Raw genomic sequence first — 27,587 nt, 5'->3', positions numbered from 1 at the left:
CCCCTCTCCCTGCTCATGTTCTATAAGTAAATAAGTAAATAAGTAAAATCTCAAATAAGTAAATAAGTAAAATCTTTCTTTAAAATGAAAAACTGTATATAAACGGTAGAGCACAACAAACACTCACTAAGCGTAGTTGTTATGGTTGGTCACTTGCTTTGTTATTCCACCACATGCTATTATTATGCTTAAAGAGAAATAATCTTCCTATCCTATTTCTAAAGGTCATGCATTTTTAAAAATTATGAGGTCATCCTTACTTTTGAAAGTTAGCGTTATACATTTTTTAAACTTGTATAAGCTCTATCCAAAATATTTAGTGTTATCTGAGAATAGATTTTTGCCTGTATGTTCCTAATGTATTAAACAGTGTCATATTGGTTTTGTGTCAAATCTTAATTGTGATGCCCTATTTATGATAGATAAGGCTTCCATAATGACATAAAACGCCAACAGGAGGCAGACCAAAATACACAATGGGGAACAAGCAAAGCTTGTGAACAGGGATGAAAAGTTGGGGGAAAGTTATATGACAGAAGCATCCAATGATACAAAATTTAATTTAATTTTTTATTTTTTTAAAGATTTATTTATTTATTCATGAGAGACACAGAGAGAGGGGCAGAGACATAGGCAGAGGGAGAAGCAAGCTCTTCGCAGGACCCCAGTGTGGGACTCGATCCCTGATCCTGGGATCACAACCTGAGCCAAAGGCAGATGCCCAACTGCTGAGTGCCACCCAGGCGTCCCACAAAATTTAATTTCAATATTCGTCCTCAGTAAATCTGAAATACAAAATTGCGTAAAGATTTAAATAATGCAGAAATACATATGAAGTAGAAAGTCCATTATAAATCCATACATTCTGTGTCCCCAAATAATCATTATTAACAGCCTATTATATATTCTTATTGATTTTCTATGTACTGACATACGTGTAAATGTGTATATCTCTTTTGTCAGAATTGGTATTGGGGGGCACCTGGGTGGCTCAGCCTGTTAAGCATCTACTTTCGGCTCAGGTCATGATCCTGGGACCTAGGATTGATCCCTGAGTGGAGGTTCTCTGCTTTGAAGGGAGCCTGCTTCTCCTTCTCCCTCTGCCTGTCGTTCCCCCGGCTTGTGCTCTCTCTCTATGTCAAATTAATAAATAAAATCATTAAAAAAAGAAAAAGAAATGGCATTGGACTATACATACTCCTCTGCAACTTTTCCCGCCTAACAGTATGTTTCCACATCAGTGTGCCTGGTTTCCTTCCAGTTCCTCAAACATGCCAACCTGGGCTTACCTCAGGGCCTTCCATACAATCTTAGAATGTTTTTTCCCACATTTTTCAAATCTAGTTCCTGGCTTCCCTTTAATTTGCTGCATAAATGTTATTTATGTGCACAGATTTTTTCTGATGAATTTATAGAGTTCTCCCATTATTCTCTATAACTGCACAATATTTATTTTGCTTGGAGCACGTACCACAGTTTGTAATTATGTGTTTGCTCATTTTGTTTTCTTACCTATTTTTTCCTCTCTAAACTGTGAATCTCACAAGGACATGAACTAAATCTGTTTTTATTTCTTACTGGATACTCAGTGCCTAACATAGTGCCACGTACGTAATAAGCTCTCAATAAATAAATGTTAGAAGAATAAAAACAATGTATAAATAGTGCACCAAAAAAAGTGTATTTGATTTTTCATTTCCTATACATAATGGATAGAGCATCAGTTTCATTTTTTTTTTTTCCACAGTTCTCATATACTCTTAGTCAAGGAACAATACCATAGTTGTCTTGATTTGTACCTGAGATTTGTTTTATTTTGGTATGGTAAAGTGAAAAACACAGAGACAATTGCTTTTGAAAGAAGAGTTTATTATTTATAGCCTTCACAGGGAAGGGGCATGCCACACTATGCAGAGCCAAGTGGGGAAATACCAGGGTCAGTTAGGAGACAGAGTGAAAGAGAAAGGAAGGCACAGAGCATTTACTGTGGTTTCTGCAGGAAGGAATAGATAAGACAGTATAAGAAAGTTTGAGCAAATTTGGGATTGGATATTTAGAATAATTTTGGCAGGCTCTTGTCTATAGTGGTGGTCTCTAGTTGTCCAATGCCTGCCCTGGAGTAGTTTAGTGGCTTGTATATGAGTGAGATAAAGGAAGTGGTTGGGGATGTAGACTTTGGGTGGGTTGGTTTGCATATGAAAGGCACAGTCACACGGGAGTCATTTGCTATCTCTAGGAACTAGCTAGCCCTGGGAGGGGCTCCTCTGTCACTAAGGCCATCAAGATGGCAAAGCCTCAGAAAATACACAAAATAGAAAGCACGATTAATGCATTTCCAAATTAGGTATTATGAAATTCATTCCCTGATTGAACTCTTCAGATGAACTATAAACCATTCTTACCACGTGGCATTTTAAATACACTATAGGTTTATCCAAAGCATAGTATGATATACACTGATTTTAGAATGATTTCTGCTATGATGATTTAATCCATATAGTTTAGTCAAATAATTTGTGTAATATTGCCATATGACTTTAAGAAATGCTTGGGTTACTTATTTTAAGTATTTTTATGGAAATAAAACATTTAAAAGCTGTTAAATTTCTTTTCACCAATAAGATACTATTTAATCCATAACTAAACTACCTCTGACTCAATATAGTATTTAAGAGCCCAGAAGCAGTCTATTCTTTGTAAGTGGTATGGAACATTTTGTAGGGAAATTAAATATCTGTGTGTCTGTCTGAAAGAATCTGTCTAGGAATACAGGAAGACAGGCAGAGCTTGGAATCTAGAGTTGAGGACCTGAGTTTAAGCACTGGGCCTACTCATTTCTAGCCAGGTGCTCTTAGGCAATTCATTTAACCTTTCTGCATACCAAGTTCATCAACACTAAAGCAGAGATAACAGTAATCTTTACCAGATGAACTTGCTGGGAGAAATCAATTACTGTAAAGGTGATGGTCTTTATAAAAGTGTTCAGTAAAAAAAAAAAAAAAAGTGTTCAGTAACAGCAGTGCCCTATATACATGTGTTTAGAATTTATTCTTACAGCAAGATACTGCCGGGACTTTTTCAGAGTAAGAACTCTGAAGGTTTTTTGTTGTTGTTGTAATTGTAGAAATGTTCAAGGGCAACATTAGAGGAGGGAACACTAAAAATTGATTCAGGAAAAGAGTAATAATTCACTGTCTATTTATATAGAGAAATTTCAGATTTGAAGGGTACTTTCCATCAATGGACTTCAAAGAGCTTTGAAGTGTTTGTTTATTTTCATAATATTTTGAAGTCAGTCAGGCTAAAGTTGTCATCATCTATTCTCTGAAAGGGAAACAAATTCACAGCAAGTTACATAACCTGCTTGAGTCAAAAATAGAGCCAAGTCTTTCAATTTTGCCATGGAGTGTTCAGACTGGAGATTGTAGCTTCGTACAATAGGCACCTTTTCTGCTGGAATCATCTAAGATTTGGTTTTATCAAAATACTTAACTGAAGCAAGCAATTAAAATATAGAAAAACTGTTGTTGTCAGGGGGTGCCTGGATAGCTCAGTTGGTTGAGCCCTCAGACCCTTGGTTTCAGGTCAGGTCATAATCTCCCAGTCAGGAAAATCGGTTTCTGGAGCCCACATCAGACCTGGTGCTCAGTGGGGAGTCTTGCCTTTTCCCTCTAACCTGCCTGTCCCCACCGCACCCCATGCTCACCCCCACTCACACTGTCTCTCTCTCTCTCTGAAATAAGTAAATAAGTCTTTTTTTTTTTTAAGGTACACTCTTTTTTTTTTTTTTTTAGATTTTATTTATTCATTCATGAGAGACAGAGAGAGAGAGAGAGAGAGAGAGAGGCAGAGACACAGGCAGAGGGAGAAGCAGGCCCCATGCAGGGAGCCCGATCCCAGGACATTAGGATCACGTCCTGAGACGAAGGCAGATGCCCAACTGCTGAGCCACCCAGGCATCTATCTCTAAATAAATGTCTTAAGAAAAAAAGAAAAAAGAAAAAGAAAAATCTGACATCAAATAATTAACTCATCAGCAAATAGGCCACATCAAGTGCCTCTAATATTCAGGCATTTGGTTTACACTTAATGAAGTTAAAACCCTACATCCTCTCCTGAGGTCCCAGAGTGACCATTCTTGTCTACTCTGGACCACTCTGCTCTCTCCTTTCATCTAAAGAACTGATATCTTCACACTCTTCTCTAAAACTTCAGATTTAGAATGAAATCATAGGACCAAATTCAAAGCTCCTTCTTTGGCTTGCAGAGTCTCTATTTTCTGACTCTAAAACACCTTCCTCTGCTTCCAACTACCTTTATGCTTAAGCCTCATTGAACTTCTGGCCATTCAGACACAAGCTAGGCCTTTTCCCTGCTCTGCCTTTACACTGAACGTGAATTCCGCCTACAATAGTAATAAGAGATTGAGGGAAGAAAGAGAAGACTATGCTTGTTGAATACTCACTGAGTGCTCTACATACAGTATCCTATCTAATTTGCACAGCAAACCCATGAAGTCGGTGCCTCCATTTTGCTAATGAGAATATTCATTTTAGTGGGATTAGGTAACCTCGTTCAGGGTCATACAGCAAGTGTAGAGCTGGATTAGCTTTGGAGCCAAAGTCCAACTCCAAGATCCACATTCTGGCCTTTTCAGTATGGGTGACTCTCTTCATCTCTGGCATTATCCTTCAGATTCCATTCAACATTTTCTTCCTTTGGCCTACACAGCCTCTCTCAGATTTAGTTAGCCGAACTGTACTCTGTTTATACTACTCAACGAGTATATTTTTTTTTTTTTAATTTTTTTTTTTTAATTTTTATTTATTTATGATAGTCACAGAGAGATAGAGAGAGAGGCAGAGACACAGGCAGAGGGAGAAGCAGGCTCCATGCACTGGGAGCCCGACGTGGGATTCGATCCCGGGTCTCCAGGATCACGCCCTGGGCCAAAGGCAGGCGCCAAACCGCTGCGCCACCCAGGGATCCCCCAACGAGTATATTTTTAATTGAGATATAATTTACATAATATAAAATCCATCTGCTTGGGATGCCTGAATGGGTCAGTGGTTGAATATCTGCCTTTGGCTCAGGATGTGATCCTGGGGTCCTGGGATCAAATCCCATTTGGGCTCCCTGCAGGGAGCCTGCTTCTTCCTCTGCCTATGTCTTTGCCTCTCTCTATGTGTCTCTCATGAATAAATAAATAAAACCTTTAAAAACAAAAATCCATCTGCTTAAAGTATACAACTCAAGGGGCCCCGGGCAGGCTCTGTCAGTAGAACATGTGACTCTTGATCTTAGGGTCATGAGTTCAAGCCCCATGTTGAGGGGTGAGTTTACTTAAAAAAATTAAAATATTATAATAAAGTGTAGAACTCAGGGACACCTGGGTGGCTCAGTGGTTGAGCATCTGCCTTTGGCTCGGGGTAGGACCCCAGGGTCCTGGGATCAAGTCCTGCATCAGACTCCTCTACATGGAGCCTGCTTCTCCCTGGGCCTGTGTCTCTGCCTCTCTCTGTGTCTCTCAGGAATAAATAAATAAAACATTAAAAAAAAAAAATAAAGTGTACAACTCAGTGTATATTCAAAATGTTGTATGGCTATCACTGCTATCTAATTTCAGAACATCTTCATTACTCTAAAAAGAAATTTTGTAGTCATTAAGCAATCATTCTTCTTTATACCTTCTCTGAAACCCCTGGCAACCACTAATCTGCTTTTTCTTTCTTTAGGTTGCCTATTCTGGACATTTAGTATAAATGGAATCATACAGGGGTGCCTGAGTAGCTCAGTCAGTTAAGGGGCCAACTCTTGATTTTGGCTCAGGTCATGATCTCAAGGTCTTGGGCTTGAGCCTCACATCAGGCTCCCTGCTCAATGTGGAGTAGGCCTGAGGATTCTCTCCCTCTGTTCCCCCCCCACCCCCCCACCCCCGCTTGCATGCTTCCCTCTCTCCCCTGCCTAAGTAAATAAATCTTAAAAAACAAAATAAAGGATACCTGGGTGGCTCCTTGAGTTGAGTGTGTCTGCCTTTGGCTCAAGTTGTGATCCCAGGGTTCTGGAATTAAGCCCTGAGTTGCACTCCCTGCTCAGCAGGGAGTTTGCTTCTCCCTCGCCCCTCTGCACACTCATGCTCTCTCTCACATAAATAAATATAATCTTTAAAAAAAAAACCCTAAAAACTGGGATGGCTGGGTGGCTCAGTGGTTAGGCGCCTGCCTTTGTCTCAGGGTGTGATTCTGGAGCCCGGGGATCGAGACCCACATTGGGCTCCCTGCTTGGGGCCTGCTTCTCCCTCTGCCTGTGTCTCTGTTTCTCTTTCTGTGTCTCTCATGAATAAATAAATAAAATCTTAAAAAAAAAACAACCTAAAAACTAAAAACCAAAATAAAATAAATTGAATTATACAGTGTGTGGCCCTTTGTGTCTGGCTTCTTTTTACTTAGCTTAATGTTTTCTTTTCTTTTTTTTTTTAAGCTTAATGTTTTCAAGGTTCACTCAAATTCTAATATCTTTCAGGACTTCATTCCTTTTATAAATAAATATAATTCCATTTTGTGGATATACCACATTTTGTTTATCCATTCTTCAATTAATAGACATTTGTTTTGGTTTCACTTTTTAGGTATTATGAATAACACTTCTACGTACTAGTTTCTGTGCAGACGTATGTATTTAATTCTCTCAGTTATATAACTGGGAGTGTAATTACTGGGTCATACTCTCTGTGTCACATCTTAAGGAACTGTCAAACTTTTTCTAAAGCAGCTGCAGCACTTTAGATTTCCACTAGTCATTTATGAGGGTTCCAACTTCTGCCCATCTTTGCCAACACTTGTTATTACCCACCATTTGATTATAGTTAATCTAGTAGGTGTGAAGTGTATCTTATTGTGATTTTGAGCTACATTTCCCTAATGACTGATAATTTTTTTCGTATTTTTATTGGCCATCATATGTCTTCTTCAGGGAAATATTATTTCAAATTCTTTGCCCACAAAGAAAGTGAGTTTATGTATCTTCTTATAGATCAGTTTTGAGTTACTTAGATATCTGAAAACTAGCATTTTATCAGATATATGATTTGCAAATATATTCTCAAATTCTCTGAGATGATTTTTCACTTTTTTGATGGTGTCCTTGAAATAGCAGCATTTTGGGGGGCACCTGGGTGGCTCAGTCAGTTAAGCATCTGACTCTTGATTTCGACTCAGGTCATAATCCCAGGATTGTGAGATTGAACCTTGCATCAGGTTCCAAGCTAGGCATGGAGCCTGCTTAAAATTCTCTCCTTCTCTCTTTGCGCCTCCTCTCCCAACCCCACCTTTGCATGCCCCCTCTCTCTCTCCAAAAAGAAAAAGAAAAGAAAAAATATATATTAGTGTTTTTAATTCTGATGAAGTTCAATTTATTTTTTCCTTTTGTTATTTGTGTTTCTGGTGTCAATCCAAGAAATCATTGCCTAATCTTAGTTTACAAAGATTTACAATGAAAAAAACCCTCAAAAAACAAAAAACTAAACAAAAAACCACAAAGATTTACAATGTTTTCCTTTAAGAGTTTTATAATTTTAGCTCTTACATTTAGCTCTTTAATCCATTTTGAGTTAATTTTTGTAAATGGTTAGGGTACAGGTCCAACTTCATTTTTTTGTATATGGATACCCAACTGTTCCAATATCACTTGTAAAAAACTAAAACAACAATTATTTCCCCCGTTTAAATGGCTTGGCCCTTACCCCCCCCCCCTTTTTTTTTTAATATTTTATTTATTTATTTGAGAGAACAGAGAGAGAGAGCATGAGTGAGAGGGGAAGGGCAGATGGAGAGGGAGAACCAGACTCCCCACTGAACAAGGAGCCTCACTTGGGGCTTGATCCCAGGACTTGAGCAGAGATTGACTTGAGATCATGACTTGAGCAGAAGGTAGACACTTAACCAGCTGAACTACCCAGGAACCCCCCTTACCACACGTTTTTAAATAAATGTTGACACATATCTACTACTGTGAACTTCTTGGGGGCAAGTTTATTTGTATTCCTACCTCCACGTCAAGCATGGAACCATGACATAGTAAACCCTCAAAAAACGTGTTCAATGAATGAGAAGCTGATTGGAGATTCCTAGTGTCAACCAACAAATACCAAGTGCCATAGACTTTGCTGGAGAGATTTTATACCTAAAGAAACTTCATAGTCCAGTGAATTTTTCAAACCAAAAAGGGTCAAAGGGGTCCCAGAATCCTATGATTCTAGACTGGAATGGGTCTTGGAGATCACAGATCCACCCCTCACCCACCACCACCATTTACCAGTAAGAAAAATCAGACCTTGAATGGCTACATAGCAGTTGGTGGCCTATCTCATGTAAATTTGCTGAGGAACCCAGGTCTCTTTGAAATTACATTCTATTACAAGTTAACAAAGGATTTTTTCAGGGAGTCCTTGATAAAGCATTTTTTTTCAGTTAGTCCTTGATAAAGTCCCTTCCAGATGAAAGACAACTGCTTCTGTTTTATACCACACTTATCTTCTGAGATAACTGCTATCAGAGATGGAAAACAAAATTCCTCCACCCTCGCTGTACATAATTACTCTTTTCTCTGAATTTCTGTGGATCATACTTGCTCTTCCACAAGATTAGCAATTTCTTCTGTACTGTCTTATTGCTTTAGATTGTTACATAATCTTGAATTGTTACTTATCACAGATTTATGTGTGACCCTCCTAAGTAGACTGCTCCAACTAGACTTAGGGGCAAAAAATTGGATATTACATGTTATTGTATGAAATATAGAGCCTTTGTATCTAGGGAACATGCAGTACATGTTTCTCGATATTATTTGTGTATTTAAATAATTCATGTTTAAAATAAGAAGCTAGTTGGCCTCAGTGTCATTCTGTTTTCCCCCCCTTCCACAGATAATAAGGCAGCTTACTCAGTTGCTCAGGGTGAGAGGCTCTAAGGAAAAACACCTCTCATTTGGAAATATTTTAGTGCCTCTCCACTTGCTTTCCTCAAGGAATGGAGAGACTAGAGACCCAATAATTTGTGCATATATATATATTTAGATAGTTCTTAATATTACTTACTTTCTTAATATTATAGTTTTTAAATTCTGTTAAAAGAGTAAAAAAGATTGGTAGAATCTTCCCAAGAACTGAGTAAATTAAACTAATTCTCAAGGGAACTCTGAACGGTAGTTTTAAATTACTGAATCGGAAAGTAGAGAAAGACACCCTGTTTCTCTTATCTCAAGCTTGCTTTCTAGTTATGAGATGGAGAAAGAAGATGGAATTATCTAGCCTCATATCTAGCCTCATAGTGCCTTGGAAGACATAACCAAAATCTTGGGACTGTTTGAGTTAAAATTTTATTTTATTTTATTCTAAAGAGTTTTTTTTTTTTTTTTTTTTAAGAGTTTGTGTTTTAAGTAACCTCTACATCCAACGCAGGGTTCATATATAACCCTGAGATAGAAGATCGTGTGCTCTACTGACTGAGCCAGCCAGACACTCTGATTTAAAAATTTAAATTAAGACTGAATAAGAGGTTGCGAAACGAGAAAGAATGAGTATGTCAGGACTTGATACTCAGTATACTGTCATACATCTATGGGAATACAGTGAGCCTATTAATTGATAGTGATGAGAAAAAATTATGTGTGGGTTAAAGTGATTCTCTAATTACAACAAATCCAGACAGCGTTTTCATATGTGGTTAGATCATGGAAAACAAACAAATGAAAAACAAAAAACAAAATGATGAATGTTGAGAAGTTAGGTTTTTTTTTTTTCATCTTCCAGAAATCACTCATTCCCTGTTTCAAATTCATGATATTTAAAAATTATGCTAATGAATGAAAAGCTTTGGAGCAATGATAAAATCATTATCATTATCATTTCATTATTATTTCACTTCTCCGGACTTCATTTGTAAAACAAGGCCCAGACCTTGTTTTGCTCCTCAAGCTCATCAGTAGACCAGCAGCATAAGGATCCCTCAAAAGCTGGTTTGAAATGCAGAATCTCAGTCCCATTCTACACCTTTTAATTCAGAATTGGAGCTTTAATAAACTCTCCACTTAATTCATATGCATATTAAAATTTGAGAAGACTGAATGAGATTATATAAAGGAACTTCTAGCTAGTAAACTCTTATCAACCTGTGATTCAAGTTGAAAGGTTCCAAGTTAGGTAAAATGAGAGTGACTTCCTTACAAGCTGTGTTTGACTTGAGCAAATAGATTGCTCAGCAAGCTGAACTAACTTTTCAGGTCACAGCTTTAACAGCTCTAAGGCAAACAGAAAATGAAGACTTGCTCTGCTGGTTTGGTGTTGCCAGCTTCCTTCCTCTTTCACTAAGATCAATTTTAGTATTTATGTGGACATAAACCAATGTAAAATTATTTAAATACCAAACTAAATGATTTGATGGATGTTGAACACCTAGAATTTTCTAAACGCTAGAAGAATTCAAAAGGTAAGATTTCTGCTCTCGAGGTACCTAATAAAGATAGTAGCTTTGCTTTAAAAGTCTCAGTGTCTGGAGCCCTTTGCTGACTTAATTATAGACTGATTTGTAATTTGTTAATATCTGGAAGAAGAAACCATACTGATTCAGTGAAATACCTCACGTTCAAGTTGCAGGGTGATAAGCACAGTGTGCAGATGAACTAACAGGCAGTTTTATCTCTGGAGTCTTGCTCCCATTGACATTGTATATGTGATTAAGTAGCCGGAAATCATTATAGACGATGAGTCCTGCTTTTTCCTCTGATTTCTCTGGGCCCGAAATAGAATACAGTTTAATTCAAGGTCCGCAGAAATGGAATAGGAAGTAGGCAGAGGCTATAGAGAAAATGAGCCAATCGTCCATGGCAGGGGAGAGAGGCTGGCAATCTTGTTGGGGAGAGGGGTTGACTCCAGAGACTGTGAAAAAGAACTGGGTCACTGAAAAGGCCAGTGCTGGGGTGAGTGAGAGACTGGAGCACTGAGAATTTACTAGATAAAGTTTACATTTTCTACTGAATGTACCAGCCTCAAGAGCAGGTTTGCTTTTTCAAATTGGAGGGTGGCTTGCATTTAGTGGTTGACTGCTATTAGCAACAGCATCCTGGGTAGGCAAACATCATTAGACAATGATACTTCTAAACGAAGTTTCTGTGTGTTGATGGAAGCTCTTTCAACATGTTGTTTCACTAGTCAACCTTGTGCCTTTCGATCTAGCCAGACACAAATGGGTTCTTCTGGTTCTCAAAGAAGACAAGGTAGTATTCATGAGCTGTTGCAATGATTCTTTATCAACTTATTGGCACACAGCTTGCTATTTTGCATTTTCCTCCCTCTTTATTGGTATAGGTCCTGACATTCTATTTGGATTATACCTTTCTTGAAAAGGAGACAACAGTGCCTGCCTCCAATTAACCTTACAGGAGTTAATTATGTTGAGATTTCATAGGCCTCTGAGTATTCAGCAACTTTCATTAAGTAAATGTTTTATAATATCTTGCATTACAGACTCTTCCGCTCAGTGGGATTTTCCATCAATGGCTCATTAAAACAAACCTCTTCTTTCGTGTGTTTCTCTATTTACAGAGTGCAACTTTATATTTTAAGAATTAAATAATTAGTCCAGCCTCAGGACATCCTTATCAAATAAAACAAAGACTTATCTTTGTCTTACAGATGAGAAAAATGAAGCAAAGTGGTATTGTTCGGCATCACTAGACATTATTGAGAAACTGATATGGGCTAGGTATAGGGGACACAGTGATAAACCAATTAGTTCCAGCCTTACAAACATGCTGGCAAGAAAATAAACTACGATACTGTGCAATGCATGCTATATTTGTTATATAAACAGAATGCAGAACAAGAAAGAGGAAAAATTAAGAGAATGGGCTATGGAGCAGAAGTGAGTTTGTAAATGGTTCCTAGAGAAAGAGAGCAGCAGTCGGCCAGGACTGGTGGGGAATGAGTTTGGGAGGGGATTGCATTCTGTATATATGCAAAGACAGGGATATGCTGTCATCAATATAAATAAATGGCCTTCCTTTTCTGTGAATGTCAAGGAACATGGCATGAATCTTAAAATTATTTTAAGTTCAAAATGAAGACATTTGGGATCCCTGGGTGGCGCAGCGGTTTAGCGCCTGCCTTTGGCCCAGGGCGCGATCCTGGAGACCCGGGATCGAATCCCACATCAGGCTCCCGGTGCATGGAGCCTGCTTCTCCCTCTGCCTGTGTCTCTGCCTCTCTCTCTCTCTCTGTGACTATCATAAATAAATAAAAAATTAAAAAAAAAAAATGAAGACATTTTATTTTTTAAAGATCTTATCTTTTAAGTAATCTCTATACCCAACATGGGGCTTGAACTCACAACCTGAGCTCCAGCCAGGTACCCCCAGTGAGGATATTTTAAATAAGTTAAGGCTAAAACTGCTATATGTCATTATCTATAGTGTGGGAGTGAGATTGGGGAACATAATGGGGATAAGTTTGCCAGGCAAGAGTGAAGGGAGTACCCAGATGACTCAGAGATAAAGTAGGCCATGTCAACGGGGCAGTGAGAGGGCAAAGAAGAAGGGAGAAGGGAAAGTCTTGGGGCACTGTCTGTTCTCCCTTCTAGATCAGCAAGGTTAATTAGCACAATAAGGGACACCTGGGTAGCTCAGTGGTTGAGCATCTGCCTTTGGCTCAGGTCATGATCCTGGGGTGCTGGGATGAGTCCTATATCAGGCTCCCTCTGGCTATGTCTCTGCCTCTCTCTCTCTGTCTTTCATGAATAAGTAAATATTAAAAAGGAAAATAAATTAACACAATAAAAACTAAACTCTCTCACTAACTTCAGCTGTCAGGACTCCAGTCAAGGGTTTTGGTCTAGGCTTCTCTTGAAAGTTAAGCACAACAATGTGATATTAAGACATGATCACACAGGACCCATGTCTACTATTTATTATCTCATTCACCCTTTTCCCAGCAGGTTATTTTTGCTTCCCGTTGGGACAAGTAATCTTGTAATCAAGAAATGAGAAAATGTTGGCCAAAATATTTTAAATCTCTTAAGCCCGTGGATTTGAGCATTAATTAATTTTTCCTATTAAAGTTATGGCAGTGAGCTAAAGGCAGGGTAATTCAGCCCAGTGCTCACTGCTTATCTCTGCAGGTCACAAAGTCCCCTCACCACTCTCCCAAATGATCAGGACTTGCAGTTTAAACAGTTTTTTTCTCCTTTTAATGACATTATCCCATGCTCAGTGTAACCACTGAAGAATGCTAGGTTAGGAGCAGCAGATTTACCCGAAGCTGAGGGTATTAGTAAGCACCATTTTAAATATTACAGGAAGAACATGGGCTGTGGGGGACTTGGTCACAGCATCTACATTGATTTTTACATTTTGTACCATTTGATTCTCAACTGAGGAAGAGGCATCAGAAGTACAGTAGCAGGATTTATTAGGTAACATAAAGAACACGGCAAACAAATTTTCATACTTGATCTTTACTGCAAGCCACCCTGGTGAGGCTAATTAAGACTTAACATAAAGGTCAACCTCTTCTGATTATTTCTGTTAGAGCAGCTCAATCTAGAGAAAGGAAGTGAAATTTTCCTAAAGATATGATTTAATGTGATGCCAGGTTCCTTCCTTTTAGATCCTTTTGCAGAGTCCTGTTTTCTTTGAATTAAAGAGATGACTCAATAATTTTCAAGGTTTTTCTTTTTTTTGTTACTGAAAAATAACATCATTTCTGTAACCTGATCCTCCTGTAGGCATAACTCTTTGTGCCTTTTATCTGTTTAAATTGCATCACATTGATTTTAAAAACTAATGTCAGAGCACTTCTAGAATGGAAACATGAGGAGCTCCCTATATATTCTCCCCAGTGAAACAACCATAACTGTGAACATTTTAAATAAAAAATAACCATTGAGTCATTTGTGCCCTAGGACAGTCAGAAGCAATCATTTGCCAATTAGTGGAAGCTAACAGCTAGGAGTGATATCAATAAAGGCAACCCAGCCAAAGGCTTGATAGGAGATGAGGGAAAGAAAGAACCTGACTGAAACCACTGTCATGCCCTAGGGGAGGGAGAAGGAGTCAAGGTGACAGTGTGCATGCCAAAGCACTGAGGAGACATCAGAGCCTGTACACTGTGGGGGAAATAAACTCTATTGAACTAGTCTGGCCAAGTCACTAAACAAATAAAGAAGTGAACAACAATGACAACAAGCCTTGGAGCCACTCTGGATCAGTCTCCAGAGTTGCTACAATGGAAATGTACAGTTTGCAGCAAAAAAATAGTGAGACATACAAACAGGCAATTGAGACTCATGCACACAGACACTGCCTTGAGAGGACACAGATGTTGGGCTTAGCAGACAAAGGCTTCAAAACAGTTCTCACAATTATGTTCAAAGAGCTAAAGGAAATAATGCTTATGAGTATGGATCCAAAATTCCTCAACAAAATACTAGCAAACTGAATGGAGCAACACGGGATCCCTGGGTGGCGCAGCGGTTCGGCGCCTGCCTTTGGCCCAGGGCGCGATCCTGGAGACCCGGGATCGAATCCCACATCGGGCTCCCGGTGCATGGAGCCTGCTTCTCCCTCCGCCTGTGTCTCTGCCTCTCTCTCTCTCTCTCTCTCTCTCTCTCTCCGTGACTATCATAAATAAATAATAAAAAAAAAAAATAAAAAAAAATGAATGGAGCAACACACAAAAAGGATTATATGTTATGGCTAGTTGGGATTTGTCCTAGGAATGCAAGGTTGGCCTACACCCAAAAATCAAGTAACACCATATCAATAGAATAAAGAGTAAAACTACATGATTATCATGATAGAGAAAAGGCGCTAACCAAACCCCAACATTCTTTCAAAATAAAAATAGTTTGGCGCCTGGCTGGCTCAGTTGGTAGAGCATGTGACTTTTGATCTCCGTGTCTTGAGTTCAAGCCCCATGTCGAGCATAGAGTTTACTTTAAAAACAAAGAAATAAAGTCAACAAACTAGGAATAGAAGTTCCTTAACCTGATAAAGGGCATCTGGAAAAAAAAATCGAGTAATTATCACATTTGATGGTGTAAGACTGAAAAGTAGCCACATAAGATTGAGAATAAGACAAAAATGTTCACACTCTCCTCTTTATTCAACATAGTACTAGAAGTCCTAGCTAATGCAGTTAGGCAAGAAAAAGAAATAAAAGGTATTCAGATTGGAAAGAAGTAAATCAATTTGTATTCTATATATACATCTTATTTTTTTTTAAGATTTTGTTTATTTATTTGAGTATTTGAGAGAGAGTATGTGAGAGCAAGAGAACAAGAATGAGTGGGGGTGGGGAGTGGTGGTTGGTGTGTGCAGAGGGAGAAGTAGGCTCCTGCAGGCTGAGCAGGGAGCCCAATGTGGGGCTCAAGCCTGGGACGTGGTCCTGGGCATGACCCGAGCCAAAGGCAGATGCTTACCCAACTAAGCCACCCAGGCGCCTCTCAATTTGTATTCTAAAATGGCATAATCTGGTATATAGGAAATTCTAAGGGATCCATCAAAACACCATTAGAACTAATAAATGAGTTCAGCAAGCTTGTAGGATACAAGGTACATGCAAAATTAATTTTCTCTACACCACCAATGAATAACCAAAAACTGAAATTAGGATGGGAATGTAAATTAACACAGCCACTATGGAAAACAGAATGGAAGTTCCTAACAAAATTAGAAAAAGAACTATGATAACACGCAGCAATCTCAGTTCTGATTATTTAGCCAAAGAAAACAAAAACACTACCTTGAAAAGATATCTGCACCCCCATGGAGCATCATTTACGATAGCCAAGACATGGAAACACATATTTACTATTTATAGATTCTTATGATGACAAATTTAATATAGGCAATAAGCCTCCTGTGAAAATGAGGCCAATGAAGGATTTTTCAAACTGCTAATAAATAAGGACCCCGAAGAAACAGGTGTTCACGCCTTACCTTTCTAAATTGTCATTTCCCATATAATGTAAATTTCCTTTCCAATAGCATTATATAATCTTTCAAATTTGTCACAAGCATAATACATTTTCTATGAATCCAATTAAAACTTCACAATCTCCCTTCAGAAATAGTTTATATTCCACAGCTAATTGATTCATATTTAACATGTGGATGCAAGTCCCGAATTCTCAAAACTCTGATACCAAGGTCTTTCAGCAGTTTTTATTAGGAGTCTATAATCCACGTTTGTAGCAGTTAAAGGACATCACCGCAGACGAAGTGTCAGACATAACTTTGATGAGTCAATCCTCCAGCCCTATTTTATCACAGTAAAGCAGGTTATAGTCTTGATTATTCCAACCTTTTTTAGCATGTGCTGGTGCCAGGACCGAAGCCGGAGCTGGATTCATGCTCCCTGTAGTTGCCCTATGTGCCAGAGCCAAGATCAATGGAAGAGCAGAGACTAAGCTACAAAGACGGATCCTTTATACCGTAATCTTTGGCTAGCCAGTGATAGAAAAGAATAGAAAAAAAAAAAAAAAGTGCTGATGGATGGCTCGGATAACCACTGTGCACCTGTGCCAGGCGATGGCGATATACCAGGGCCAAGGTGCGGGGTGGGGGCGGGGGGGCTGCAAAGGAGGCAATGCCGGTCTTCCACTTCCACACCTTCTAGCTGAGTTTCCTCCTTTATCACATTTGTTACATATGTCATTAAAGTCTTTCCATAAAAGAGCGTGTGCCGAGCCGGTTGACCAGCGTCTCGTCCTCCACAAAAGGCACCGTGCGCTGGAGCTGGTGCATGCAGCTGGAAGGGGGACTGCACCGGGGAACGCGCCGTAGGGATGGGGACGAAGCCCAACCGTTCGCCGCGACCTCAGCGGCGCACGCTGCAGCCGGGTTTCCAGGCGAGCCCCGGGCCGAGGCTGCGGGGGCGCGCACGCGGGGCTCGGACTCGGGCGGCGGCGCCGGGGAGGCCGGGTCCGACGCCGGGAGCCTCCAGGCCCGGCCTCCCACCGGGACTGCAAATCCCAGAAACCCCGCCCAGCCCCCCTCGGGCCGGCGGCGGGCGGGACCAAGTCCGGCCGCGGGGTGAGCTGCCGCAGCCCGGGCCCCCGCCCGCGTCCGCCGCGGGGAGGGCGCCCTTCGCCGACAGCTCTGACATTCCCTCAGTCGCAGGCCCACGGCGGCCCCCGGCCCGGCCCACCGGTGCGCCGCCCGGCGCCGCCGTCCTCCCCGCCCCCTCTCCGCGGCCCCCGTGAGGATGGTTCGGCCCGGCGTCGAGGCTCCCGGAGACGCTGGATGGTTGCGCCCGCCCTCCCCCGGAATGTGCGCCTTTGGAGCGGGCGAGGTGGGAGGGCCCGGAGGGGAGGCGTGCTGGGCCGGCGGGAGGAGCCGCGCGGTTCCGGCGGCCCCGGCCAGGCGCCCCTCGGGTCGGGCGGGCCGCGCAGGTGGCCGAGCGGGAGGCCGAGCGGGAGGCCCAGCGGGAGGCGGAGCGGGAGGCCCCGCAGCGGAGCGCGCCCGCCCGCGCCCGCCCCGCCCCCGCCCCCCGCAGCCTCGGCCTCCGCGCTGGGGCGGGGGAGCCGGGAGATGCCGACCCAGAGGGACAGCAGTGCCATGTCTCACGCGATCGCGGGCGGCGGCAGCGCGGACCATTCGCACCAGGTCCGGGTGAAAGCCTACTACCGCGGGTGAGTGTCCGGGGCGGGGGCGCCGCTGGGGCGCGGGTGCAGCCTGGGGCGGGCGGGGGTCCCCGGGCGCAGCCTGGGAAGGGACAGGGTCCACCTGGTGGCTTCGAGACCCGCCGCACGCCTAGAGGCTCGCGGGGCTTTGCGCCCTCGGGGTTCGCGGATGGTTCCGAGGGGCGCCCGGGCGAGCTACGGGGGCTGCGGGCTGCACAGCCGGGACCCCCTGCGTCCGCCGGCTCTGCCCCCGGCCCAAGGCCCGAAGCCTCCGCTGCCCGGGCCGCCCCACCTTCGCCGCGCGCCGCCCTGAGCCCGCCCGGCTGCCTGCCCCGGAGACGCGGAGTCGCCGCTTAAGGGTAAAGTTGGTGCCTTCTTAGGGCCGAGCATCAGGCACTCGGGTCTCGCCAAGAGCAGGTTGCATAGGTGCGGATTAAAGACTTGCGAGTGCTCCTTTGTCAGCGTTGGCTCAGGACCACTTGCTGGGTAGGGGGAGACGCTGCGAGGGGAGAGGGGGTCGGACCGAGGCGTGGTTTTAAAATCTGTGCTGGGTGCTCAGATTACCCAACTAGAGCTCCACGGCTGTGCTTACGAGGAGGGACCTAGCTAGTGCTCATACTGTTGTATCGGGTCATACCCTGTAATCAGTGACCTGAAGTATCCCCCTTCCCTTGTTTTCAGTTGCGTTTTTGAAATTTGAGATGATTACCTTTAGCAGCATGAGGAAGGTGGAATGGTCGTGTGAAGGCCAAGATTCGAGGCACAGGGTTAACAGCAAACCCAATGGCTTTGGCCTGTCTTACTGTTTGTCCAAGCAGAAGTAAATTGCTCAAAAAAAAAAAAAAAAAAAAAAAAAAAGAAAGAAAAAGAAAAAAAAACAACCCTCAAGCACTAGGAGGTTGAGACTGCAGTGCATACTTTTACATTCCTGAGAGGATCAGCGAAGATAGCAAACTTTCAAAACACCTCTCTGGTTTTGATTTTAAAGGAAATAGGAGCCGTCAAACGTCTTATTGATTTGATGTAACCACTTAATCACTCGCTGCCGTGTAGCCGCTGACCTCTTGTTTATTAGCCTATTCAGCATAGTTTACAAGAATTATTTTGGGCAGTATCCGTGTTTTTGCTTAAATTGATCAAGGAGGTCTTCATTTTAAAAACAATACTAAGAAGTGTGTGTATGTTTTTTGTTTTTTTTTTAAAGTTTGTAGTGGTCACAAGCGCAGTTTTGACATGAATATGGTCCATGAACTTTGCACTGTGGGGAAAAAAAGCTTTGCTTCCTTTACCTTACCTTTAATTAAGAGATTAATTCAGTTGCCATTTTATAAAATTGACAGTCCATGAGCTGTTAGGCACAGAGAATGAAATATATAGTATGTGTTTTTTTTTTTTAAGTGTTTCATTATTGACAGTTAAAAAAAAACGGGATTAAAAAATGAATATACTCACATGGTAGGAATGTGCAAACTGTACAGAGGTATAAGGTGAGTGTCTCTCGTGGCACCTGGGTGGCTCAGTGGTTGAGCTTCTGCCTTTTGCTCAGGACGTGACCCTGGGGTCCTGGGATGGAGTCCAGCATTGGACTCCCCAAAGGGAGCCTGCTTCTCCCTCTGCCTGTATCTCAGCCTCTCTCTGTGTCTCTCATGAATTAACAAATAAAATCTTATAAAAAAAAAAAAAGTGTCTTCCATCTCATCCTCCCCACTTCCAGAGGTAGACTGTTCTTCTGGAGGTTTGCCTTTATTACTTTATTACCTTATTCTCTTTCATGATTCAACTTTAGGTGGTACCTATTGATTCCTTCCACTGAAAGATGAGAAATTGGGTGAATGCCACCTTTTGCTTGTTCTTCTCCTGGTTGGTGCTTTTCAATTTTTGATTCTTAAGCTATTATTTTCAGTTCTCTGGTCTACATTTATGACTTTAAACAATGCAAATTCTTGGCTTATTAAATTTAAATAGTTTCCGAGGACTTTAAATATGAAGAGGAAGGAATTAGGTTTCTTTCTCCTGTTTTTATTCGTTTGACAAATCTAAATAGCCCTAGTTAGTAAATTAAAATCATTATAAACTTCTTTAGAAAGAAATAAAAATATATTTTAGGAATGTTAGGTGTCATATTTTCTTGGCTTATTACTATAATTATTGTTATAAAAGAAAATAAAAGAGGGCATATACTTTTAGTGCCTGACTAAAATTTTTCTAAGACATTCAAGTTAACATTTTTTTTTTTAACATCTGTGAATTTTTGCTAAGGAATGAAAGAATCTAGCCCTTGCCCTTTATTGCTTTTTATTCGTTGAAAGCTTTCTAATAGTGCCTTCATTTCAAGCCTCATTTAAAGACAACATCAGCACTCTCTAAATTGTTCCAATTTCTGTCCCCTGAAATTAGATGTTAAGATTATATGTTTATTAACAATAGTCTAAACTGGTGGTTTTGATATTACATAGTCAGCTGCTCATTACTACAGATGAAACTAAAATGAGTCACCAATGAGGATAGCTAATAAACAGGTTGGCTAACTAGAACACCTACCTCATTTTAAAATAGAAAAATCCTTTATATCAAGAAATGTAAGGTCAATCTGCATTTGAAAAAAAGTTTTTTCTTTCAGATCTTATGAAAGGCTGTTATTAGAAAGCCTTCTTACTTCCTTCTAACAGTATTTCTTTCCAGTGAACGTTGAATCTTGGAATAACCAGAATTTTTTAGCACATAAATTGCCTTCCCTCTTGAAAGATGTGTATGGTGTTCTCTCATTCAGTTAAATTTGTTCTTAGGACAAATGTGTTGTCTCTCTAGATATAACAGACATTTAATTAGATTTTTTCTAGTTTTTAAGCAGGAGATCGAGAATCCGACTGTATTGGGGGTGCTTGGGTGGTTCAGTTGATTAGTTGTCGGACTCTTGATTTTGGCTCAGGTCATGATCTTGGGATGGTGAGATTGGGCCTAGCCTGGGGCTCCATGCTCAGAGGGGAGTCTGCTTGAGTTTTTTTTCTCCCTGTCCCTCTGCCCCTCCCCCATGGTACACACATGAGCTTTCTTTCTCTAAAAGAAATCTTAAAAAAAAAAAAAAAAAAGAATCTGACTGTATTGGAGACCACCTAAGAGTGCCTGTGTCATGCCCTATATACCCTTCTTTCCTTAACATGGGAGCTTGTCAGTGAGTGGCCTTCCCTCTTCAATCATTACCTAGTAGTGTTAGGAGGAAGAGAAACAGGTTTTGTTGGTTAGTGATAAATTGCTATTGTAGGTGCTTATCCTTATATTAAAGTTACTTGATATTATGGGATAAGAGTTTAACAAGGAAATGTCCAGACTTTGCATTTCGTTTTACATTATAAATGTATGGAAACTTTTGCAAAAAGGTTGTAAACGGGGGATCCCTGGATGGCTCAGTGGTTTGGAGCCTGTCTTTGGCCCAGGGCTTGATCCTGGAGTCCTAGGATCAGTCCCACATCACGCTCCCTACAGGAAGCCTGCTTCTCTCTCTGCCTCTGCCTCTCTCTCTCTCTCTCTCTCTCTCTCTGTGTATCTCATTAATAAATAAATAAAATCTTTAAAAAAAAGGTTGTAAACATGCTTTTTAAACCACTGCCATTGAACAGTTACAACAATCTAGAGGGTTCTTTTGTGCACATCTACAAATAGGAAGAGATTAACTCCTTGTATATTTGGAATGTAGAGCTAGTTAAGTGAAGAAGTATGCAGGATTTTTCTGTGAACAAGTCTTGGCAAGACTTGTTTTTAAAAGTATTGCAAAATAATTTTAGCAATATACAGTACATCTCTATAATGTTCTAAGGAGATACAAATAGTATATTGAGTTGGAAGTTGGGGGAATGTTAGTTATTGGTCCTGGAGCTTCTGGCATGGTAGCTAACCACAGGACAACTGATCCAAGAGAAAGAGAAAGGATTTGGTGGCCTGGTGCCAAAAACCAAAACAGCTCTTTCAGAAATTTGAATCAGATAATATAGAGATAAATTGCTTGTTAGCAGCGGAGACTGGAGCTAAAGAGTTAAGGGAGAGTCTAGTGAGGCCAAGACCAACCGTGTGCAAACGTGAGGTCTGAGAAAGCAGAGGAGAAGGAAGCAGCTCTCTGCAGAAAAAAATTCTTCCTGGAGGTCCATGATAGCTTTCTAATATGACTCCCAACCCTCTTGTTAAGGTAACTGGAGTGTGTGTGTGTGTGTGTGTGTGTGTGTGTGTGTGTGTTTTAAATGGTTGAAATGAGTGTAACTAAAACCTGAATTTTTAAAATTCCAGTCTTGGTTAGGATTTCACATATTACCTAAAGTGTGTTTAAACTCACTTTAATATTGTTAAATACCTACTGCCTACTGTAAGGTACTAGGTACCATATGACGCTAGGGTGGACAGAGCATGTAGAGGTGGATAAACTAAGGCTCTGCCCTCAAGGGACTGAGAAGAAACTTACAGGAGGAAAGATATAGAAGAGTTAATAAAGGAGTGTGTATGTGTTGATGCGTAAGGTAATTGCAGGCATGGATATTGGGGGGGTGTTTGGGGCAGAGGAAACCTTCCTAGAGGATGAAATGTTTGAGCCTTTTGAAGGATAAATAGGTTTGTCTGGTTGATGAAGATGTTCGGTGGGGGGATCATTCCAGGCATTGCACAACTGCATGGTATGTTTGGGGAATTCGGATCAGTTTAGTTGTTCCTCCCATAGTCATTCCTTATTAGGACATGAAGTGTGAAGTGGACACTGATAAGAAGTGAGGCTAAGATGAAAGCTCATAGGCACTACTCATGAAGATTCTCAAATATCATACTTCGGGCTGCGGACTTTTTCTCATTGGTGAGGGTTTTAAGTAAGAGATAACTGCTTAGATTTTCATCTTAGAAGGATCACTCTTGGGCAGCCCAGGTGGCTCAGCGGTTTAGCACCATCTTCAGCCCAGGGCGTGATCCTGGAGACCCGGGATCGAGTCCCATGTTGGGCTCCCTGCATGGAGCCTGCTTCTCCCTCTGCCTGTGTCTCTGCCTCTCTGCCCCTCTCTCTCTCTCTCTGTGTGTGTGTCTCTCATGAATAAATAAATAAAATCTTAAAAAAAAAACAAAACATAAAATAGGGCAGCTCTGGTGGCTCAGCGATTTAGCACCACCTTCAGCCCAGGGCCTGATCCTGGAGACCCGGGATCGAGTCCCATGTCGGGCTCCCTGCATGGAGCCTGCTTCTCCCGCTGCCAGTGTCTCTACCTCTCTCTCTGTTTCTCATGAATAAATAAATAAAATCTTAAAAAAAAAAAGTTTATTCTTGGAACCAGGATGGGCAATGAATTAGCAGTGGGTGAGGACTAATTTGGAGGCTTTTGAAGTAGTCCAGGTGAGAGAATCAGAGGAGGAGAAGAGGATATGGATTGAAGGGCAATTTTAGGAGGTAGAATCAATATGAATTACAGATTGGTTGCCTGTGGGGAAGAGAAAGGGAGTTTGACAACAATAGGTTTCTTATTTGAGAGAGACTAGGGAATATAGGAGGAAGAGATTAGCGAGAGGAGGTAATTCATTACGTGGAACAAGTAACCTAATTTTGAGTTCATCATGCTTTGGGGGCATCCAGGTGGAAATACTCAAAATTAACAGTCATTTATTGTGTGCCTGCTGTGTTTTCCAAGCCCTGTACACGACAGCTGACCTATATAGGAATGTGGCTGAGAAGGATGATAGAAACAAAAATATCACCAGTGACCAAATGTAGATGACAAAGACAAGGCACTAAAACTAAAATTTAAAAATACAAACAACATAAAGTGGAAAGTACCCCTTGTAGCCTCTCCCACTTCCTAATGGTAGCCGCTGTTAATAGTTTGGAGTATTTACTCCACTATATTGATGTATCTATAAGAATAGATGTTGTGTACACACCCTTTTATTTTTCAAGTAAACAGATTCATATCTCTACACGTTTCTGCAACTTGATATTTTTCATTCGTGATCATCTTTCCATATTAAGATGGACAAGGATAAATAGATATACATGTATAGAGAGCAATCTGCTTACTTTATCAGTGATATATAGTGTCTTGCTATACCATAATTTAATCTTTTCCTGATTGAGGAGCATAAAAAATTGCTTTCATTAAATCACTGTTTCAAATTATGCTGAAGGAACATCTTTATATTTAATATATATTCTTACAAACATGGTCCAAAATTTGCCTGTTGTAAAACTTGATACTGTCCTCCAAACACTTACCAATTTACATTCCAAACAGTGATGTACAAATAAAGTGTTTTCCTTGTGTTTCCTTTGCACATTAAGGGTCTTTAAAAGTTTTCACAATAGAAGAGCCAACAAGTGCTAACTTTTTTTATAGCTATTTTTTTTATACATTACTGATCATTTGTATTTCCTCTGTGGCTTGTTTATTCATGTCTTTTGCCCAGTTTTTCTCTTGGATTCTATCTCTTTTTTAAATTAATTTGTTCTAAGGGACATTGACACTTTGTCTCTTGAAAAAGTTGTAGCATTTCCCTAACCTGTTGCTTGCCTGGAGTTTTTCACTTTTATTTAATCAAATCCATCCTTTTTTTTTTTCTTTATGGCTTCTGGGTTCCCTTAGGTATGTGTATTTCTCATCTAAAAATATTTTATATTTCGTCTAATAATCATGCAGCTTTTCAAGTGATTATCTTTTCAATAAATCTGATATTTGGGGGTTTAGTTATTTGTAGTGTACTGATACAACTTAATTTTTAAAAAATGTATCCTAAGACTGTTATTGAATAGGTTCTTTCTCAGCTGATTTGAAGGACAACTTTATTCTATAGTAAATTTTTCAGATGAATGTAAGTACTTTCTATTCTGTTTCATTGATTTGGGGAGCAATATTTTTTTATGTATACTACCATTGTTTTCATTATTGTAGTTCATTTTGATATATGCTATGGAACAGCCATTTAATTAATTTTCTATTTCCAAATTTTCTTGGCTATTCTTGTATATTTATTTTCTCTTCCAGATCAATTTTTGAAGGTTTTTCTGGGTTTCAGGAAGAAAAATCTTTTATTTTTTTAATTTACTTTATTTTTTTATATATTTAAAAAAAATTATTCCAGAGATAGAGCAGAGGGAGGAGCAGGGACAAGCAGACTCTATGTTGCCATGTGGAGCCTGACACGGGGCTCGATCACAGGACCCTGAGATCATGACCTGAGCCGAAACCAAGAGTCAGGTGCTTAACTGACTAAGCCACCTAGATGTCCCCAGGGAAAAAAAAAAATCTTATTGGTATTCTGATTTGGAATTGCTTTGAATTTATAGATTAATGTGAGAACTGATAGTTTTATAATATGTATTCTTAGCTGTTTTATAGTTTTGTTGCTTTTGTGAATGGGATCTTCTGTTTTCTTTCTTTTTTCATTTTTTTAAAAGATTTTATTTATTCATTTATGAGAGATGCAGAGAGAGCCAGAGACACAGGCAGAGGGAGAAGCAGGCTCCCTGCGGGTAGCCTAATGTGGGACTTGATTCCAGGATCCCAGGATCACGATCTGAGCCGAAGCAGACCCTCATCCACTGAGCCACCAAGGCGTCTGGATCTTTTGTTTCCATAGGCCTTTTATATACCATCTATTTTTGAATATTTAAGTTTAACTGGTCACCTTATTCTAATAAATCTTAATTGTCTTAGAATTTATAGCTAGATAATGTCATTTGCAAATAACAATTTTGCCTCTTCTTTACTATATATCTCACTTTTCTTAACTATTTGGCTAAGTTTTCCAACCAGTTGAACTTTAGCAGTGATTTTTTATCTTTTTTTTTTTTTTTTAAGAGGAAGAGGAGGAGCAGGGAGGGGCAAAGGGAGAGAAAGAGAGAGAAAAAGAGAGAGAGAGTGAGTGAGAATGAATCGTAAGAGGATCCATGCCCCCAGCCCTCTTCGGGGTTGTGTCTCAAGACCCTGAGATCATGATCTGAGCGGAAATCAAAAGTTGGACGCTTAACGGACTAAGCCACTCCAGGCTCCTCAGCAGTGATCTTTTATTTTAATGAAATATTATCAGTAGTTAGAAAACTTTCACAAATTATCTTCAAAGATACCCAGTCTCCTTTCCCCCCTTTAAGGTATGCATAGAAACTAAAGAGCATAGAAACTAATCTTTTATGTACCCAGTTCTAAGAACTATGATAAGTGTTTTGCCTTTATTTTTATTTAATTTTCACAACAATGTTCAGAGGCAGATATCATTATCTGCATTGTATGGATGGTAGCATTGAGGCTTAGTAAGCCACAGTACAAAGCTGAGTCTCAGCCTTCAGAGAAATTATTTTCTCCTTTTACTATATTGATAGTTTTTTTTTTTTTTTTAAGATTTTATTTATTTATTCATGAGAGACACAGAGAGAGAGAGAGGCAGAGACATAGGCAGAGGGAGAAGCAGGCTCCATGCAGGGAGCCTGATGTGGGACTTGATCCTGGGTCTCCAGGATCACACCCTGAGCTGAAGGCAGTGCCAAACCGCTGAGCCACCGGGGCTGCCCTGATAGGGTTTTTTGAAATCACTTTTTTGCTTTCCTGTCAAATTCATATTTCACAGTTCTTTTTGAGCCAATTTTCTTTTCTTCTTCTTCTTTTTTTTTTTAGATCTTTAATTCACTTGAGAGTGAAAGAGAAAATGAGAGTGAGTGAATGCAGGGAGGGGCAGAGAGAGGGAGAGAGAAATTCCAGCAGACTCCTCATTGAGCTTGGAGCCAGATAAGGGGGCTCGATCTCATGACCCTGAGGTCATGACCTGAGCTGAAACCAAGAGTCTGACACTCAACCAAGTGCATCACCCAGGGGCCCCATCTATCTATTTTCTTGATCACTAAAAAATGGAAGTTGCTTTATGACATTTTTATGAATAACAATCAATTTGAGGAGTGATACTATGAGATTGCATGAATATTCTCTTTCCTCAGAACCTTTAACCCAGTGATTTTACCATTGTCCCTGGATAATTCTGCCTAAATCTATTATATGAGTGATTACAAATAAGGCTTTTTTCTCTTTATACTACATTTAATTTTGGAGAAAAGGTTATTTTGAGATAGCAGAAGGATTGAACTGGTGGTTCTTACTTCAGGTTTATTTTTAAAAGCAATTAGTCCTACAGAAAAACTTCAGATTCTGTATTTTAGAACATAGGAACATAATGAATGCTTAAAGCAGTTTGTCTTCTGAAGCCCAGTAGCAAAATTAAAACTACCTTTTTTTTTTCTTTTTTAAAAATTCAGCTGAAACTATGTCTAAATTTGCCTTTTTGGGAATGTTTGTGGTGAGGCAGGCTACATTCTGTCGAAGACCAGTGGTAAGATAATTTATGCTAACACTGAAATTAAAACCAGAAAAAAATATTTCAGGCACAGTTTGTTTTATACCTTTTAGAATGTAATATTTTTATTTTGCAGCTCATTTTTAGCTTTAGTGCTATAATAAGGATCTGATGTTTGTAGAGGGTATGAACATGGTGCTCTCTCAATTACTTAGAGAAGTGTTTATATAAAACTCCCTTAAATGTTTTAGTTCCTGGAACTTAAGGAGTGGCGGTTGATAAAGCGTGACTCCTTCATTGAGTCTCGTTAGGATGTTTGCACTATGTTTTTTAAGGATTATTTTAAAAATATTTGTGTGTTCTGATAAATATGTTTTAGCTCTTGAAAAATGAGATTTCTTAAAAATCCCTATTGTTTACAGACATGCTTACATATGTGCTAATTGTAACTTCATGTGGACCTTAATAAGGAAGTCATATTTTGATGGTGTCTGATATTAATTTTTTTCCCCCACCTTCAAAAAACATAATGCCATACTTGTTTTTTGCCCGAGAAATTGTATGACAGCTTTTCCTTCTCTTACTTAATTCTAAAATACAAGGACACGTGGGTGGCTC

General features: G+C 40.2%; 1 protein-coding gene across 1 annotated transcript in view; it reads left to right on the top strand.

The window, feature by feature from the left end:
- Positions 1-17,337: 17,337 nt before the first annotated feature.
- PRKCI (protein kinase C iota) overlaps positions 17,338-27,587 on the top strand; it is a 75,310-nt gene continuing 65,060 nt past the window's right edge. The window contains exon 1 of the mRNA XM_041731874.1: positions 17,338-17,684. Within this exon, the coding sequence (XP_041587808.1) occupies positions 17,584-17,684 (101 nt within the window). The 5' untranslated portion in view covers positions 17,338-17,583. The remainder of the gene's footprint in view (positions 17,685-27,587) is intronic.

The sequence above is a fragment of the Vulpes lagopus genome, chromosome 17 (genome assembly GCF_018345385.1).
Source record: "Vulpes lagopus strain Blue_001 chromosome 17, ASM1834538v1, whole genome shotgun sequence".
In the NCBI taxonomy this organism is placed as follows: domain Eukaryota; kingdom Metazoa; phylum Chordata; class Mammalia; order Carnivora; family Canidae; genus Vulpes; species Vulpes lagopus.
Note: the sequence above shows the minus strand (reverse complement) of the source record. Positions and strands in the feature narration are given on the sequence as shown.